This window comes from Tachypleus tridentatus, chromosome 5 (genome assembly GCF_004210375.1).
Source record: "Tachypleus tridentatus isolate NWPU-2018 chromosome 5, ASM421037v1, whole genome shotgun sequence".
In the NCBI taxonomy this organism is placed as follows: domain Eukaryota; kingdom Metazoa; phylum Arthropoda; class Merostomata; order Xiphosura; family Limulidae; genus Tachypleus; species Tachypleus tridentatus.
This window is the reverse complement of record NC_134829.1, coordinates 26,803,184-26,821,207: the sequence shown is the minus strand read 5'-3', so window position 1 is coordinate 26,821,207 and position 18,024 is coordinate 26,803,184. Positions and strand designations below refer to the sequence as shown.

Genomic DNA, 18,024 nt, shown 5'->3' with positions numbered 1-18,024 from the left:
AATATGGCAATAATATTTTCAAAATTCCTGTATGATCATTCCCTCAAATTATCTTGAAAATAAAAGTATAATTAAAATCTCAGATTTAGAATTCTGTTCTGTTAAAAGTTATATTCACATTTGTTTTGGATAAATTAATAAAAAATTCAAACAGCTATTCCTAAATTATATATTTTTTTTTATTCAAGTCATAATTTATATTTGAAAAGCCAAAATATTTACTTTCCACACGTGTAGGCAAATATTTATCAAATGTTTAAAACACCTCAGTGTTAGTTTTACTTATTGTCAATGGAAATCAATCTAGCGTATGTGTACACACACACACACACACACACAGTTAGTACACAATACATCTCTAATCAATAACTCATATTTTAACTACACTTGAATCAAGAGAAACATGACTAAATTAAAAAAAAAAAAAACACTTACTCACACCACTTTCTACCCAGGAGGTTTTATAATTGACAACATTTGGATGTGAGAGTCTTGAAAAATGTCTTACTTCTTGCTGAACCAGCTTTACAAAAGAGTTAATAATCACATTTCAAATAATTTTAAACAGCTACTAATGTAAATATTTTGCTTTCTATTTCAAATTGTATTACATATATCACGTTAATATCACCACTATGTATGCAAAAGCAATTCCTGTAACATTATGGAAACACAAAACATGGTGTTTTTAGTAATGTAAACAGTTTTACATGGAATGTTTATAGAATATGCCATCATACTGAATCTGACATCTCGTTTCCTACACAAGAGTTAACTACTTGTAGTTGTGTTATAAATGACACACATTTCAAGTAACTATATACTTATGGAAAATACTAAGAGTCAAACAATATATAATAGTTTCTTGGAAACTATTCAGAATGTTTTTTTCACCTGTTGGTCATAATAGAGAAATGATTAAAGGGGTGGAAACTGGAGAAAACCTATGAACAAGTGATCATTGCTCTATTAAGTTTGATGTTTTGCTGCATACGAACATCAGAAACAATGATATTTCCTGTACTACTCAAGGGAATGACAACAATTAGCTTGGATGAATTTGTAATGGTTTTTGTTGCACAGTCAGAAAGCCAGATAAGCTGTTGTAGTTCAAAGAAATTGTATGTTTTTTCTATGTTATTATTCTATTCTATTTGGTGCATTATTTAATTAAACAATAATGATTTAGTGCATTACTACTATTAGTATAAAAAAATTGGGTTAAGTGTCCTCAACAATCACCAACAAGAAAAAAACAATGTTCAATATGTTTTTCATATTTATTTATTTTTATTATTATTATATTAGTAACTGAAATATAAAAATTGTGATCTCTTTAACTTAGTTAAGGTTAGATTAGATAAAATAAATAATAATGTAATAAAAATGTTTCACAAAGCATGCACATTGTGGAAAAGGTAATTCTGCACCGTAATGAAAGCTCCATGTTTCCCACAATGATGTACAACTTATAATGGCATGATTTGTAGTTTGACATGGTTAAAAGGGCAATAAAACAGTAATGTGAGTCTGCAGACATTCTGCTGTGCCACTGGGGGACATGCCTTGTGAAATATATTTATTATATTATTACTTACTTTACCTAACCTAACCTTAACTAACTTAAAGAGATCACTATTCTTACACTTGAGTTACTTTTATAATAATAAATAAAGGATAAAGGATAATAGTACTTACCCAATCTTTTTTCTTGCTGTCAATTGTCAAGGACACGTAACCCTACTTTTTTATTTTTTTATAGTAATGGTAGTAATGCACTAAATAAATTATTTAACTAAATGATGCACCAAGGAAAATAAACTAATAACATGCAGAAAGCAGGTCATTTTCCCCAACTTTCACAATTTTTCTGACTTTCTAATCATGCAACAAAAAGTTTTACAAACTAATACAAACTACTTGTTATCTTTCCCATGGGAATGAAACTAGTACTATCTCAGAAACTGATAATTCTTTGTTCAGAACACAACGAAATGTAATATATCATTTGATAGATGAAAACCTTGGCTTTCTATTGCTTATACATAATATATAACCAACTGTAAGAGAGAACTATTAACAAGTCCTAAAAGAGAGGACGTGACAAGTGGGTGGAGCAAAAGGGATCTGATTTTCTAGCTGATGGCTCTGAAACAAACAAAACTGAAGGTTATAAAAGTTAAGGTTTGTCTAAGCAATGATAATTTTACAGTGTGTAGCTTATGTTATGTTTCATACTTATTGGATGTATGGTGAATAAAATAGAGAAGAGTGGATGCTTAGAGTAGGTGTATCACATTTCTCACACTAGGGAACTAGGTTTTTTGAAATATTGCCTTACAAAATTAAGAACTTAAAAGTTAAATACCATTAAAATATGAACTATGAGCTAAGATTTTATGCTACATTAATTGGTATAATATACCCAAAAAAATTAGTTCTATTAAATTTTGAATGCAAATCACAGTAAATGTTCCCCAGGCAGAGATGGTTAAACAATATAAAATTAGTGCAGAATGTATTTGTCCTCCTGCTGTATGTTTTATTTTGTGTAGTCTGATGCATTATATTTACACATGAATTTATTTAATGATATCTGCATTAGGTGAACAAACATGGTAAAGATATGCACCTTCAAAAATTATTCAACAAACAAAATATTTGTAATAAAAATTAAATAAATGATACAAATAATTAAAAACTATATATACCTCCTTCAACTGGAAGTCCCTACAATAAACTTTCTTTATAGCATATTGGGTTTGATCAAGATGAGACTGGACCTAGATAAAAAAAAAACATCAAATAAGTTATTCTAAAAATATATCATATTTATTTAATGAAATTAAAAATATATTACAAAATTCTACATAAAAACATTACTTCCTAAATGAATTTTCATATGATTGGCCATATGAAAAAAACTTACAAGAAAGCACAACTAGCTGGTTGAATTGGTGAAACATTTGGCATAACATCAACACCAAAAATACCTCTGACTTTTATTGGAATGTTTCACGGAAACAACTCATTTTCTTATTTCACAAAACAAATACTATCTTTTTCTCAAACCATTCCCTTTATATAACAATGGCTTCCACTCATCAAGTTTTAGTTTAAACTAAATTAACTCTCTCAGCATGGGCTCAGTCAATTTGACCTACAATGTGACTTTGTACTTGTTCAATCACTTTGCATACAAACTATTCAAAACTAATATTCAATATTTTCAAGGGCAAATTTTTAATTAGTTTAATAAAAATACTTTACTAAATTTTTTTTACATGAAATACTTATAATGTTAAGTGAAAGACTGCCCAATATTGTGAAGATATGCACATTATATTGAATGTTAAAAGTACTAAATCTAAAAAAAACGAATACAAAAAGGTCAACTTTACAAAACCTGTATTGAGAATTAACTGAAACAAAATTTAAAAAATTCTTCAAAATTTTGCTTAAAAATTATCTTCCTTCAAAATAAATCTATTAAATATTAAACACATTTATTTTAAGCAATTTTCTTCTTGTAAGCTTGAAATTTCCTTCAGGAATATAATGCTAAGATATATTAGTAATGTATGTTACAAATAATTTTTAATCTATGTACTAGAGGATTATAAAATCATTTTAAGGTAGCAATAAACAATTTAACAAATATTATATTTCAAACACATTAATATTTTTCTACTGTTACCAGATATGTTTCTACCATTACATCATTTGGTTATATTTTATCTCAAATTAGACAATTAAGTTTGTTTGCAATGAAGGACAAATTTACACAATGGGCTATTTGTGCTCTGCCTCATGCAAGTATTGAAACACAATTTCTAGCATTATTATAAGTACAGAGATGTAGATACCTCTGAGCCATTGGGGAAATAAACAATCAGAAAACACAAGCTAAGTAGGCCTAACTAAAAAGACCTACAAAGAACAAAACTTTAATACCAATATTTTACAAATCACCCTGATATATTTCAGCTACCATACATGTAGACATACACAAACAATAATACCCCATTTAGCACTAAGAAATAATTCCTGAGAACAGGGCCATTTTATTATTACATATAATGGACATATGTAACTGAAGGCATTGTTTCTTAGCTGTAAATGATGTATAAGTGCTCTTTATTTAGGTAGTGGCAAACATAGATTGTGCTATAGCACGGTGTTATTTATTTCAAAAAGAAGCAAAATTTTTCAGTCTTCAATCTTGTTTGGTTATAAAGCCATCAAATAGAAAATCAGACCCCTCCTGCCATGCCCACCATTCACATCCTCTTTTTTGGGGATTTATTAATACATGTAGTTCTTTATGTTCATGACTATTAGTTATAACCAATAAAGAACCAAGGTTTTTATATATCCTATGATATATAGCATTATGTTGTTTACTGAACAGAGATTTGTAGATTGCTTCCAACAAAAATTTTTTTTTTTTTTCATGGGAACAATATTCACTAGATGGATGACATTTTAACAGTTCATACAGAGTCATTAGAAATGCCAAAAAATTGTGATAGTCATGGGAGATTGACTGCTTTTTACATGTTATTATTCTACGTTCTTTGTTGCATTATTTTATTAAATAAGAATTTAATGCAATACTACCATTAGTATGAAGAAGTAATGTTCAAAAAGCTTTGGATTTTCTATTTCTTTATTTCTCTACCTTTCTCTTGTGAAAAAAGTAATCTCTGAAGTAGGCCAAAAGACTATAATGAATCAGTTTAAAGTGGGGTGGCACTGAGCAAAGTCTTACTATTTAAATATAAATCTTCATAGGTGCTTAAATTTTAGTTATTTGTCTTCAAACATAGAGCAATAAATTGAAAAACAATGATTTTTATCAATTACACAAAGCTACAACAATAGAAAAATATCCTGCTCTCATGCACCTTTACTACTAAGACTCTTTTATTCTTTCAAGTGAAAGGAGATGAAATATAATTTTTGAAGGATTCAAATATGTATTTTAAAAGAGAGAAATTAAGTTACTCTACTAAATCGTACAAAACACATCTAACTTATCAGAGCTTATAAATAATATGTGCGTGTGTGTTTTTGAAAAAAAACATCTAATCTCTGTTCCAAGTAACAGCTTAGTCCCAACACTTCAAGAGTCTTGACAAAATTATAATTTTCTTATCCAAACACTTTAAAATCAACTGTCAGAATCATGAGAATCACAATCCGTCCTTTGTTTAAGTGCATTTTTATAACCAATATAAAGTAGTTAAGACTAGACAAGAGGTTTGGAAAGAACAGAGTAGAAAAAGAAGCCTCTCAAGTTGATTTGGGAGATTCTAATTTATATTCTAGTTTTTCACTTTACAATTTGCTGAGTAACTGTAAATTATATTGTAAGTGTAAAAAAAATACAAACTGAGTAACAAGACATGAGAAAGTGACACATGACATACACAAAACGAAATCTAGTTTTCTTTATATTTTCTTTCGAATTAAGAAATTGAAACATATACATAATATTAAAAGTTGAAATATAAACTATGCTTTAATTCCAATTTCAGACATACAGTAATAACAAATTAATAAAGTTACTCAAAATTTTGAGTGTGTGTTTTCTATATCAAAGCCACATCGGGCTATCTGCTGTGTCCACCCCTGATTTCAGCATTGTAAATCCGAAGACTTACTGCTATCCCAGCAGGGGACAATTTTTTTATTGAAAATAACTTGCTAACAGACTGTGACATGCAGAGTCACACCTGCTGTTGCAAAAGGGTTAAAATACTGTTCATAAATACTAAATGTATCAGGTCATCCCTTACTTAAGTAATGTCTCATTTTAGGTTCAGAAAAAAGAAAAAGGATTTTGAATGCTTTTAATGTTATTGAATCAATAGTGTATGGTCCACTAGTATTAATAACTTCCTGCCAACAATTCATAAGCTTCTGAATGCCACTTCTATAAAATTCTTGGGGTTTGGAGGAGAAACAGTGTAGTTTTGACATCATGTGTTCCAAGCTCTTTGCCATGAAGATAGTTCTGCAAACGTCAGAACAGATGATAATCAAATGGGGCAAAGTCTGGAGAATAAGGAGAATGTGGAAGCTTTTACCAGTCTAGTTCTTCAATATTTGCAAATGTGATCCTTGCTGTATGGGGCTGTGCATTATCCTGGTGTAACACAACACCTTTATGACTGATCAAAGCAGGCCTCTTTTCTTTCAATGCAACATTCAAGAGCTCTAACTGTTGACAACAGGAGTCTGATGTAATCGTTACATTGAGTGGCAGCAACTCAAAGTAAATCACACCAACAATATCCCACCAAACACTTAAGAAGACTTTCCTGAGGCTGAAGTCCATTTTGGGCTGTGCTTTAGGCAGTTTATTTGCACTGAGCCATTGTCTGCAGTACTTAACATTCTTATAAAATATCCATTTCTCATCTCCAATCACTAACCAGTCCATAAAAGGTGAGTTATGTTCATATGAGTGCAGAGAAATGCAAATGTCCACTCTTGCTCTAAGGTTGGTTTCTGTCAAATCATGGGGGACCCACTTTCCAACTGTTGACACCTTTCCAGGATGTGGCAGATGATGGTGAACTGCTGAATGGATTGAATTAAGCTTCTGTGCTAGTTCTTCAACTGTTACAGCACAATCTTCATCAAGTGTAGCCAACAGCAAGTCATCAATAAACTCAACAGGATGACCTGAACGTGGTGCATCACTTAAGCTGTAGTCACCTGATCTAAACTTCTGAAACCACCTTCAACATTTTCTTTCATCGAAAGACTGCACCATAAATACCTTGAATGTTTCATGTAGTTTCTGCTACACTATTGCCTTTTTTAAACTTATAAAGCATTATATGACTAATGTACTCCTCAGACACATCCATCTTCATAAGCATTTATATGATTAATGATCTGAAAACGTGGAGTTGGGTTAGTTTCTTTTATTTGTCTGAACATTTTTATACACATCCTACTACACATTTTAGTCATTAAAGCTTTCTACAAAGACAGAAATTATGATGCACTTTCTGTATTAAATTTTAGGACATTACTTATGGGATGACTTGATAGCATAAACTAATTATTGCAGCAGAATAGTATCAAATAATTACTACTTTGAAGTAGTCACTTCTTTGTGTTTTCAAGCTAAATGTCTGTAACAATTCTTACCTTAAAAACCTCACCAAAAGTTCCACTTCCAATAAATTCAATTTCCTTAAATTCATTTGCATACCTTCTGTCACCATATTCTGTTCTACTAGGCAACTGCAAACTAAAGCAAAGAAACTGTGTCATGAATCTCAATTAATGTTAATCCAACACTGAAACCATATATATAGAGGCTTATTGTGGATACAACTAAAATTTACAGAAAACTTTTTGTAAAATAAAAAATTTCATACTTTTTTGTATTAATTAGGAAAGACACTTTCACATCTTATATTGTTTGCTGTTTGTAAACAGTTTTTCAAAGAATAAAAAAGATCTGATCATGCACAAAAATGAGAATGAGCTACAAAACAAAACAAAATTATTATTACGAGGTCTGTTAAAAAAATACACGGACTGTTTGAATTGCGCGGCTCCAGTTGGTTCCAGGGGAATTTGCTTGGTGTCGCTAGGTTCGCACAGATCAGCTGATTACGACGCCATTTCCCTGATTGCACATACCTTCATTTGTGTATTAGCTACACGGTTTTAAGTGAAGTGCGATTTTTTCGTTTAGCGGATTTCAGAATGAATGACCTGAAGGAACAACGACTTGCTGTGAAATTTTGTGTTAAACTTGGAAAATTTGCGACTGAAACTTTTGCTATGCTTAACATGGCTTACGGTGATGTTGCTATGAAGCGTACAGCATGTTTCAAGTGGCATGAACGTTTTAAGGATGGTCGACAGTCCATTGAAGATGATGAGCGTCCTGGACGTCCTTCCACGTCAACTGACGATCCACACGTCAACAAAATCAACACCCTGGTGCGGGCAAAACGACGTCTGACTGTCAGGGAGCTTGCTGAAGAGTGTGGGATATCAGTTGGATCTTGTTACGAGATTTTGACCAAAAAATTGAAGATGCACTGTGTTGCTGCGAAATTTGTGCTACGCCTGATGACGGATGAACAAAAAGCCCATCGCGTCCAGGTTTGTCAGGAACTGCTTGATCGTTCAGAAGAAGATGAAAACTTCTTGTCAAGGATCATAACAGGTGATGAATCATGGGTTTATGGTTATGACATTGAAACGAAGGTTCAATAGTCCCAGTGGATGGGTGAAACATCCCCCAGACCCAAAAAAGCTCGCCAAGTTCGATCCAAAGTCAAGGTGATGCTGACAGTTTTCTTCGATGCTAAGGGTGTTGTTCACCACGAGTACCTCCCCGAGGGCTCCACAGTGAACCAGACTTACTACATTGTAGTTCTGAAACGTCTGAGGGACGCCATCCATCACAAAAGGCCAGAAATGTGGAGGAGTGGCAACTGGTTTTTCCATCACGACAACGCTCCAGACCATTCAGCCCTCAGAACTCGTGAGTTTTTGGCCAAACACTCGATCACTGTTCTTCCCCACCCCCCCTACTCACCTGACCTTGCTCCTTGCGATTTTTTCTTGTTCCCCAAACTCAAAAGACCCTTGAAAGGAAGAAGATTTGAGATGATTCCCGAGATTAAGGTAAATGCGACGAAGGAGCTGGAGGACATTACAAAAGAAGTGTACCAGGACTGTTTCAACAAGTGGAAACACCATTGGGATAAGTGTGTGCGTTGGGGAGGAGAGTACTTTGAAGGGGTCCCAGACCTGTAACTTCTAAATAAAGTACATTTTGTTTTATGACGTCAGTCTGCGCATTTTTTGAACAGACCTCGTATTTCAGCTATGATATATTGGTGCTAATCATTTAATAAAAACACTGAATAAGTCTGCAGTCAAAAAAGTAAATCATTTACACATGTTTTCAATTAGCATTTATACACAAAATTCTCATCTATTTTTCTATGTCTCACTAAATAGAACACATTCTAATTTAAACTTGGAAATATAAGAGAAGTGATTTGATGTAGGGTGAGTGTACAAACTATTTCAAAACTTAAGTTCATTAATTTTGCTACAATTTACTTCATATCAAAATCTAAAAAATAAATCCACAAATTAAAATACAAGTATTTTTGGCTTATATTTTACTTTGTGATAATCATCCAACTATGTATGCTACTGTTTTCAGTAGATCAAAAAAAATATTATATGTTTCACTGTCAACTACAGCACATCTTGCTCTTCTTAAAAAAGTTACAACTCATTAATATTTCTTATGGTAAATTTCTTTATGTCAATGATATGGCACATTGGGCTTGTTGATTAAAGGTCTAGTTTATAGTGAAATATCCATTTTCCTGCAAAGGCTTAAGTGAAATAAGTGTAAACTGTAATATTCTAAGTCTGTAGTATGCAAATTGTGGGGAGTGCCCCCCAAGAGGGGCATGCAACTATGACTATAAAAGTATAAATTATAACTGAAAGTAAAAAGTTTTAAAACTACCATACAAATATTATTATTAAATAATAAAATAATAACAATTAACAAGGGAAAAATGACATTACAGTACTTAACTGAATGGGTTATACTGAGTATAAGTGGATACAACCAAGAGGAAAATGCCATTTAAAATGACCTATGTAGCCAAAGTCTTGGTAATAAAATATAAAAATAACACAAATTTGTATTTACCATTTAGTGAAAATCAAGAGTAAATGAAACAAACTGTCTGAAGACTTGATATTCGATAATCTTCAGTACTGATACATCTGACAGTCTGTTCCATTTACTGTTTTTTTAACCAAAAAATACAATCTTCATGATATTATAGATGCTTTCCTTCAACTACAACTTCCTGTGTTTAAACCACTTTCCATCTACAAGTTCCTTTGGTGCTCACATCATTTTGCTAAATATCATCACACTATTCACAACTGCTGAAGATGTTGATAAATTATCTACTGTATTTTAATCTTGTACGTATGACAAAAAATAAGTAACAATTCTTTTCTCCTTTAGAGAAATCGACAATAATTCAACTTTTTTTATTTTTGAAATCTCCCTGAAATTCAAAGAAATTAACACATTTTTATTTCAAATTTATCTAATATCTTTTAGATTTAAAAATTACTGAATAAAGAAAAACATTTTTAGAATAATTACTTTCTCTCTTTAAAACTTTCTCTTAAGTATGTTACATCCAGAACGAGTACATACGAGAAATTCCTATTTCTTGAATCTAACAATAATTTGAACATAATTCAAAACTTTTAATCTAACTTTAAATTTGTTTTAAATTTAGCTAAACAAAGAGATGTGAAGTTAAAAAGACTGACTTTATTGTTAGCAAATAAGAAAAATTTAAAGCAATTATTGCATTTCATTATTTCTACTTTTCTAACTTTTATATTTGTTTAATGTCAAGCCCAATTTGACTTTTCTTTTTCTGATCAGTTCTGAAGTGTGTTATAGTAAAAGAAATTCAATACTTATTTCTTGATAGATTGTTTAGGCAGAATATTCATGATGAAACTTTGTAGAATGGACAGCAACTGCCTGTTGTGGAGACACAAGTGTAGAGGGCAATGTTTCAAAATTCTTCTGCCTTTGGTCTTCAAATCCTCTACATTTGTGTCTCCACAACAGGCAGTTACCATCCATTCTGCAAAGTTTCATCAAATTTAATGCTTGGCTTGAAACCTGACACATTTTCAATAAACACCTTCAACCCAGTGAGAATATTTACATTTCTTGTTACTTTAAAAAATATATTATAAAATGAAAGAACATGAATGTTCTCCTTCAAATTAGTTCACCACTGTATGCTAGGTATTCAAATTATATCTCATTTTGTATGTATCTTGGTGCTTGCTAGAAATTTACTATCACAATATGACAATAATGTGTTCTATTACCATGTTTATGGCTGTGTAATAAATCTTCAAAGTGAAATGGAAAACTCACACAAATATTATTTGTCACAAGAAAAAAGATGTGCTACACAATTTTTTTTCAGTTAAAGAAATGCATTGTTGTAATAACTGCTAAACATTATTTTGTGTCAACTGTTTTAAGACAACTGTTAATGCCTGACCATCCAAGTAAGATAAAAAAAAAACATGCATAAATGAAATAACTAATTATTCATAACTTTATTAAAACCAGTTATCAGAAATGCTGAAATTCAGTTACTAAGAAATGTTTGATAATTGTCAATAAAGTCATCAGCAATAACTTAAAGGGTAAGATTGTTCAGTAACTTGAAGAAAAACCTTTATATAAAACCAGTGATGATAGATGGTGATTATAGTATTCATACAGAAACAAAAAACATTTAGGACTGAAAAAATAACATCAAAATAAAACATAAAAATCTCTACCTTGAAAATGATGGTATAAGTTCCAGGCTGCTTTCTGTCTTATTCAAATTTCCATTCTGTCCCACAATAAACAGAGAAATAAAAAATAATAAAGTTTATATAGACGGTGAATATAAATGAAGTACGTGTTTTTTTGTTGTTGTTTTTTTTAAAAAAGCTACTGCTCCACACCCTGCATGATTTGCTTGAAATAATTGAAACACTGTTAATTTTTTGAAAAAAATATTTGCCTAATTTAATTTTGGCAAACCATTTCTTGCTGTATTTTTAATTGCTTATCCAAATGTATTTGGATGTTATCAGCTATTACAATCAGTGATCACTAGATGACATTGGAAATGTCATTTGGGCTGACCTCTTTTGGACAATACTGAATTTTATATTTAAAAATGGCTGGTATGGATAGAGAAAGCACTAAGAGGAGTGTACAACATTTCAACCTTCTTCGGTCATTGCCTGGTTCACAAAGAAAGAAAGGGTTACTGACCAGTAGCTGACCACATGTTTGAAAGCAGTTGTGTAATTAAGTATAGGAAAAAAGAGGGTGTGCTCAGATGTTTGATATATTTATTAATATAGGTATAAAGGTGTTCCTTTGTATTAGTTTATTTTGGGCTTGAGTTGTTCTATAAGTAAGTTGTTCTTTAGTTTTGTGTTTCTTTATGTCTGTTTCTGTATTTAGTATCTGGGTGTTTTCTGTGGTTATATTGTGTTTATTTGATTTCCAGTGTTTGAAAACGTGTGAAGGTGACTTTTTGTGTTCTTTGAATCCAGTTTCCATTTTTCTACTTGTTTCACTAATATAGAAGTTGTGGCAGTTATCACATTGTATTTTATAAATAATGTTGGTGTTGTGTTTGTCAGTGTAGTTTTTACATAATATATACTTTAGTTTTGTGTCTGGTTTTTGAATAAATTTGGTATTAACTGGAATGTCATACTTTGTTACTAGTTTTTGCCAAATGTCTGGTTATCTTTCTGCTGATGTTGGGAATATATGGTATATAGCTGTATATGGTTTCATGATTTTTTAAATCGTGGGGTACATTTACTTTTATTAGTTGATTTTGCTTTTTATCTAGATGTGCACATATAATGTTTTCTACAGTTTGTGGAAGAAACCTGTTGATGTTGATGAAGTATTGTTTCATTTTGTCTAATTCGTTGTTAATTTTATCTGGTGAGCATAGTTTTATGGCTGTGTTTATTTGGTCACTTATTATGTAGAGTTTTTGTTTTGTTTCATGTGCTGACTCCCAAGGAATATATACAGTCCAGTACAAGTGATTTTTCGGTGGATTCCTGTTTTAAATTGTGTATTGGTTCTTATAATTTTGAGGTTAAGAAAAGATATTTGATTGCTTCCTTCTTGTTCACATATGAAGTTAATGTTGGGATGTATAGAGTTAATGTGATTGAAAAAATTAAGTGTGTGTTCTGTAGATGTGAATCCTGCAATCATGTCGTCCACATATCTGTACCAGTATAGTGGTGGATATAATGCTGTGTTTCAACTAGTGTCATAAAAATATTGGCTAGAACTGGTGATATGGAAATGTCCATGCTTAAGCCATTTGTTTGTATATAGTTGTGGTTGTTGAACATGAAGTTTGTCTTCATCGTGGTGTATTCTATGAGGGTTGCTAATTGGTTGCTGGGAATGTCTATTGATGGGTTAGGGTCTCGGATATAGTTTTAAGGCTATCTTGCAAGCTTCAGTGGCTGGGACTTTTGTAAAGAGGGATATGACATCAAAACTGGCCATTAATACTTTATGATTAAGTTGGTTAAGGTTAGATTTGAAATTAAAGGAGTCTTTGATGAATGAGCTGGCTGATGTTACATATTTGGAGAATGCCCATGCAATGTATGTACCAAGATTGTAATTAAACAATTTATATGTGGACATTATTGGTCATAGTGGACAATCTGATTTATGAGGTTTGGGGATGCCGTATATTTGTGGTGTGTGCAAGTCGGTCTAAAGGATGGACAAGAGGTATATTTAATACATTAAAAATTTTTTCTTAGCTTCTCTTATTCATTCTGTTACAGATTTCATTTGAGTTCTATCTTTTGTTTGTCAAAATTAATGTTTGGTCATTTGTTTTTTTACATCATTTGTGAGCAAGACTAGACATGTGATAGAATTTTACCTAAAAAGTTATTTGCATACAGAGTTATTTGAGTACACAAGTTGACAAAGTGCAAAAGTTTTCAAAAAAAAAAAAAAAAAGTCTTAGGAATACCAATAGCCACAGGCTTTTCCAACATGTTTAGGTAAACCACATAGTTATCAAATTTCTTTATAACTATACTGGTTACAAGGTGCCTAATAACACAAATTTGAATCACACAAAAAATTAAAATTAAAGAAAAAAAAAAACATTCAAATTTAGTAAAAAATTTCAAATACAAAAACTCCTAGAATTCCATATGTAACTTACTTAGAAAATGAGTGATTTCACCTAAATTTTGGTCAGTTTATTGATTTGAAATATAACTTCTGTACAATTACCAACTTGTTTTTATACCATCTACTACCACTCTACCTTCACATTACAACTTGTTTTTATACCATCTACTACCACTCTACCTTCACATTACAACTTGTTGAGTAATTTATTATATTCTTCTGACTTCAATACTCACTGTAAAGTCAGTTCTATTTCTGTGGCTTAAGAATACCAATATATTTGTTAAGAAGACTACCATTAGTTAGTAGTTATATATTTATTTTTCTTAACTAACTTAACTAAGAATAAACTTTAACACATTAACCAACATCTTAGTTTATTAGCATTATTTCATCAAATTTCATAAATATTTTGATTTATTTTTATTAATAAAATTATGTAAAAAGATGAATTTTTATTATGTTCATAACTTTATGAACCCTTTTTACACACTGCAAGAGGTGTGATGTGGGGTGCTAGAGCTGGTGATAAAAGCAAATGGAACAAGATAATTTTTCAGGTTCTTATTGGTCAGCATACTCTTGAGAAAAAGTAGTACAAAAGTCTCGTGCCAAAAGAGAGAAGTTGGAGTAACATGCCAGGCTGATATTTATTGCTATTTAACAAAAAGCTTTTACTGACAAAGAAATACATTATGTAAAAAAAAAAATTCTAGAAAAAAAAGGTACAATTGATCAACATTAGAAGAACGTTGTATATTACTGAGTGAATTACTTTTACAACTTTTTACTCAGGTTTATCTTAGTTTCTCTGCTTAATATGCTGCAAATATGTTAATATACCTGAATGACAGCATGCACATATCCATTTTTTTCAAATGACTTCAAGATAACATCAAAGATACTGCTTTTACTGGATGAGTTTTGAAACTGTCAAAAGAAATACAAAAATTTAGATATTATTTATACAATATGTGTACAGTTTGGATCCAAAGGTTAGTTAAGTTGAAAGATGTTATCAGACTTAAATTACAAAAGCCAAAGTCAATGATTTTTATATTTAATCTTCCATCAAAAATTATTTTTAAAGTTTTTTGCTGATTATGTTAAAATATTTACAATAATACAGCTGCAAATGTGCACAAATATTGCCCAAAATGGATGCTATGTTACAAAATGATGAGATGTCATACTATCTATTAAATTGTTTATTTAAAAAAATGCTAATTTCAACAGAACCAAATTCATAGCATTAGTATTTAATAAATATGTTTGAGTTTTCTTAAATTTTCTTTTATAACTATAAACATATGTAGTTTGAATAGGTTACAAGCACTAAAATAAGATGTTTTTAACTGTATATATAGCCTAATTTTTCAACTAAAATTTTTTTTTTGCTTTTTCTCATAAAAGATTAAACATGATAATCCAAATAAAGAGCATATTAGCTTGAATTGCTACAAATACACTAACATTTGAATTTTTCAGAGAACATGTTTTTAATATACGTTCAACACTCTTAAAATCTATGATTCAAATTATTCAATTATTAAAATAAACATGTTAAACTCATTCCTGCACACAATAATTAAAAAAACAGAACAGAAAGATTTTTGTTCTGAACTTTAACAAAAGTAAGCTGATTGTACCATTACCTCGATACTAATTAAGTCCTTTAAATCATTATACAGATCTGGAGGGAAGAAAAAAATTAATCAATTAGTCTTGTTTAATACTTTATAAATAAACAAGTCACTAGAGAATTCCATTTTACTTTATTTTGTAATTTTTTTTCAATGAGATTCATAAATAAATATATGTAATTTAGCATCATTAGTTTATATTATAAGTTACAAAAAATGTTATTACATTATGTAAATGGATAACATTAAATATAAATCACAAGTAGTGTGTTAACTGTTTAAGTATGTTTTTTTTTCTAATTTAAATGATATCCTATTTAACCAATTAATACTTCACTAAAGTGTAACATCTATCCACTACACAGTTATAAAAGAACATGGATTAATATACAGAATATTTGTCTGTTGCAATAATGTGATAACAACTTTATAAATTTTATACACAGAAAAAAAAAGGTTCAATAAATGCTCTTTCATTGGACAAAAAACAAAACATATTTTACTGAAGTAATAAAATAGAAAATTACTTCTCATCATCACAGCCCTCTCTCTTCTAATCTACTAATTGCCTTTATATGTTAAGTGATAAAAGATATTTAGATACTTTCAAGTTAACCAGTTTATTGCAATAAATGGCTATAAACACAACTTACGTTATATACCTGATACTGACCAAGAACTTTTGTAATGATCACAATAATATAGTGAGTAGAAATAATAATTAACTCAAGAAAATATTAACAACTTATATGGTATAAATTTCAAATTATAATACATGTTTTACTTTCAATAAACTCAACGTTGATCCACTAAAATCTTAATTGACTATACTGGGTAGTTGTATGTGTATTTATATATACATTATTACAGTAATGTAGCTTCTGTTCATTAATAGTAATTATATTTCAGTTAAGATCATCCAGAGATTAGATATTGTGATAATTTTATATAATAGGATGCAATCAAGGCCTAAATAGTTTCTAAAACAAGTATTAAAATCATTACAAAACACCTTCTGTCTCAACTTCATACTTGTAAAACACTTGTGAAAAAATTCCATTTGTTTAGGCACTTCTTCATGGAGAATAATGTTAAAATTTAAAGATTATCTAAATCCTGAACTTGTGACTTAGCTACCCACAATTCCTTAAATGTAGATACAAGTTTTCATTTTAACAGATCCAGTGGTACTAAAACTTTTCATTTTTGATTTTTGAATAATTTAGAATTAAGTCTAAATTATAGTAAATCCCAACCTCTTTTTCTGTGTGAACCTTATTTGGACACCAAAAGGATCTCGCAACTCTCAGGCTTAGGAAAATTTATTTACACATAACCCTTTGTGAACTTACTAAGGAACAGCTGTAACCATGACTGGTCTAAATAGTTCAAAAAGAAGCACAAATCAAATTTGTCACTAGTTTCCAAACTGGTTGTCAAGACCACATATCCTAATAAGTTTCAACTTCCTTTTCTGACATTAACTCTGAAAAAAGCTTATACACTTCAGCACAAACAACAACTAAAAGGTAACATTTTTCTCATGTCAAAATGTACTTCTCATAGATACCATCACACACAAAATAGTTTGATCATTTGTGCATTTACCTATGAGACATTACATGTCACTAACATTGAACTAACTTAGATTTAAACATCACATGCTAAACATACACTACATTAGTTCATAATGACATCATCATACAAAAACAGCCCTCCACCAATAGGAGGGTTTCACAACTTCTTCCACAGTGGCTCCCATTTAGCATTTTCACTCAAAATAACTTCATTCTTAGATGAGCAAGAGAGAAAAAGAAAGTAAATCAAAAGCGTGTAGGATGGGGGTGAAAGTATGAAGAGGTCAGTATTTATCAGAAATACTTTTTCAGGTAAGGAAATAGTTAATTTCTAAGATAATAACTCAACTACAAATCCAGAATAGCTATAATCTTCCACTGAACTGACAGAAACATTAAACATAGATAAATTCCCTTCAGAAAGAAGAAGCACATGAAATGTGACACCTGACTGCAGAGGCTCTTTTGGGGTACATTTGTTGAAGAAAGAAATTGGGAAGAAGATGAAAATGCTCCAACCATTGCAGAGATGGGTGAAATTTTTGTATGATAAACTGAACACTCACACAAAGATAATCAGCAAACCATAAAGTATTGTACAGTTAAGACATGGTCAGACCTCATGTATCATCTCAACTCAACTGGACAGAAAGAGATGGAAGTGAAGAACCCATTATTCTTCAGGAGGAAAGCACACTAAGTGTTTGAGGAGTGGCATGCACTACACAGTGCATTACCACTTTACTTTCCACTTTATTGTGCTGTACACAATCAGTGAGTAACTTATCCAAGGTCCACCACCCTAGTGACTAGGAAATAAGTGGCAAGCATTTCCTATGCTCCACCTGAAGAAGGAAAGGAGAATTTGTACTAAAGAGACCAAAAGAAGGTCCTAGATCCCCACCATATGTCTCCCAGAAAGTATCTTTTACTGGAAACAGTGCAATAGGTATCACTGAAACCCTATTTTTAAAATCCA

General features: G+C 30.7%; 1 protein-coding gene across 4 annotated transcripts in view; it reads right to left on the bottom strand.

Moving 5' to 3' along the window:
* The window catches only part of LOC143250786 (eukaryotic translation initiation factor 2-alpha kinase 1-like), a 74,059-nt gene that overhangs the window by 37,397 nt on the left and 18,638 nt on the right, over positions 1 to 18,024 (bottom strand). For all 4 annotated transcript variants that reach the window (XM_076501768.1, XM_076501767.1, XM_076501769.1 and 1 more), the window contains 6 exons: positions 15,481 to 15,518; positions 14,669 to 14,755; positions 11,410 to 11,465; positions 7,168 to 7,270; positions 2,712 to 2,783; positions 436 to 523 (listed from right to left, as the gene is read on the bottom strand). In XM_076501768.1, coding sequence (XP_076357883.1) covers positions 436 to 523; positions 2,712 to 2,783; positions 7,168 to 7,270; positions 11,410 to 11,465; positions 14,669 to 14,755; positions 15,481 to 15,518 — 444 coding nt within the window. The remainder of the gene's footprint in view (positions 1 to 435; positions 524 to 2,711; positions 2,784 to 7,167; positions 7,271 to 11,409; positions 11,466 to 14,668; positions 14,756 to 15,480; positions 15,519 to 18,024) is intronic.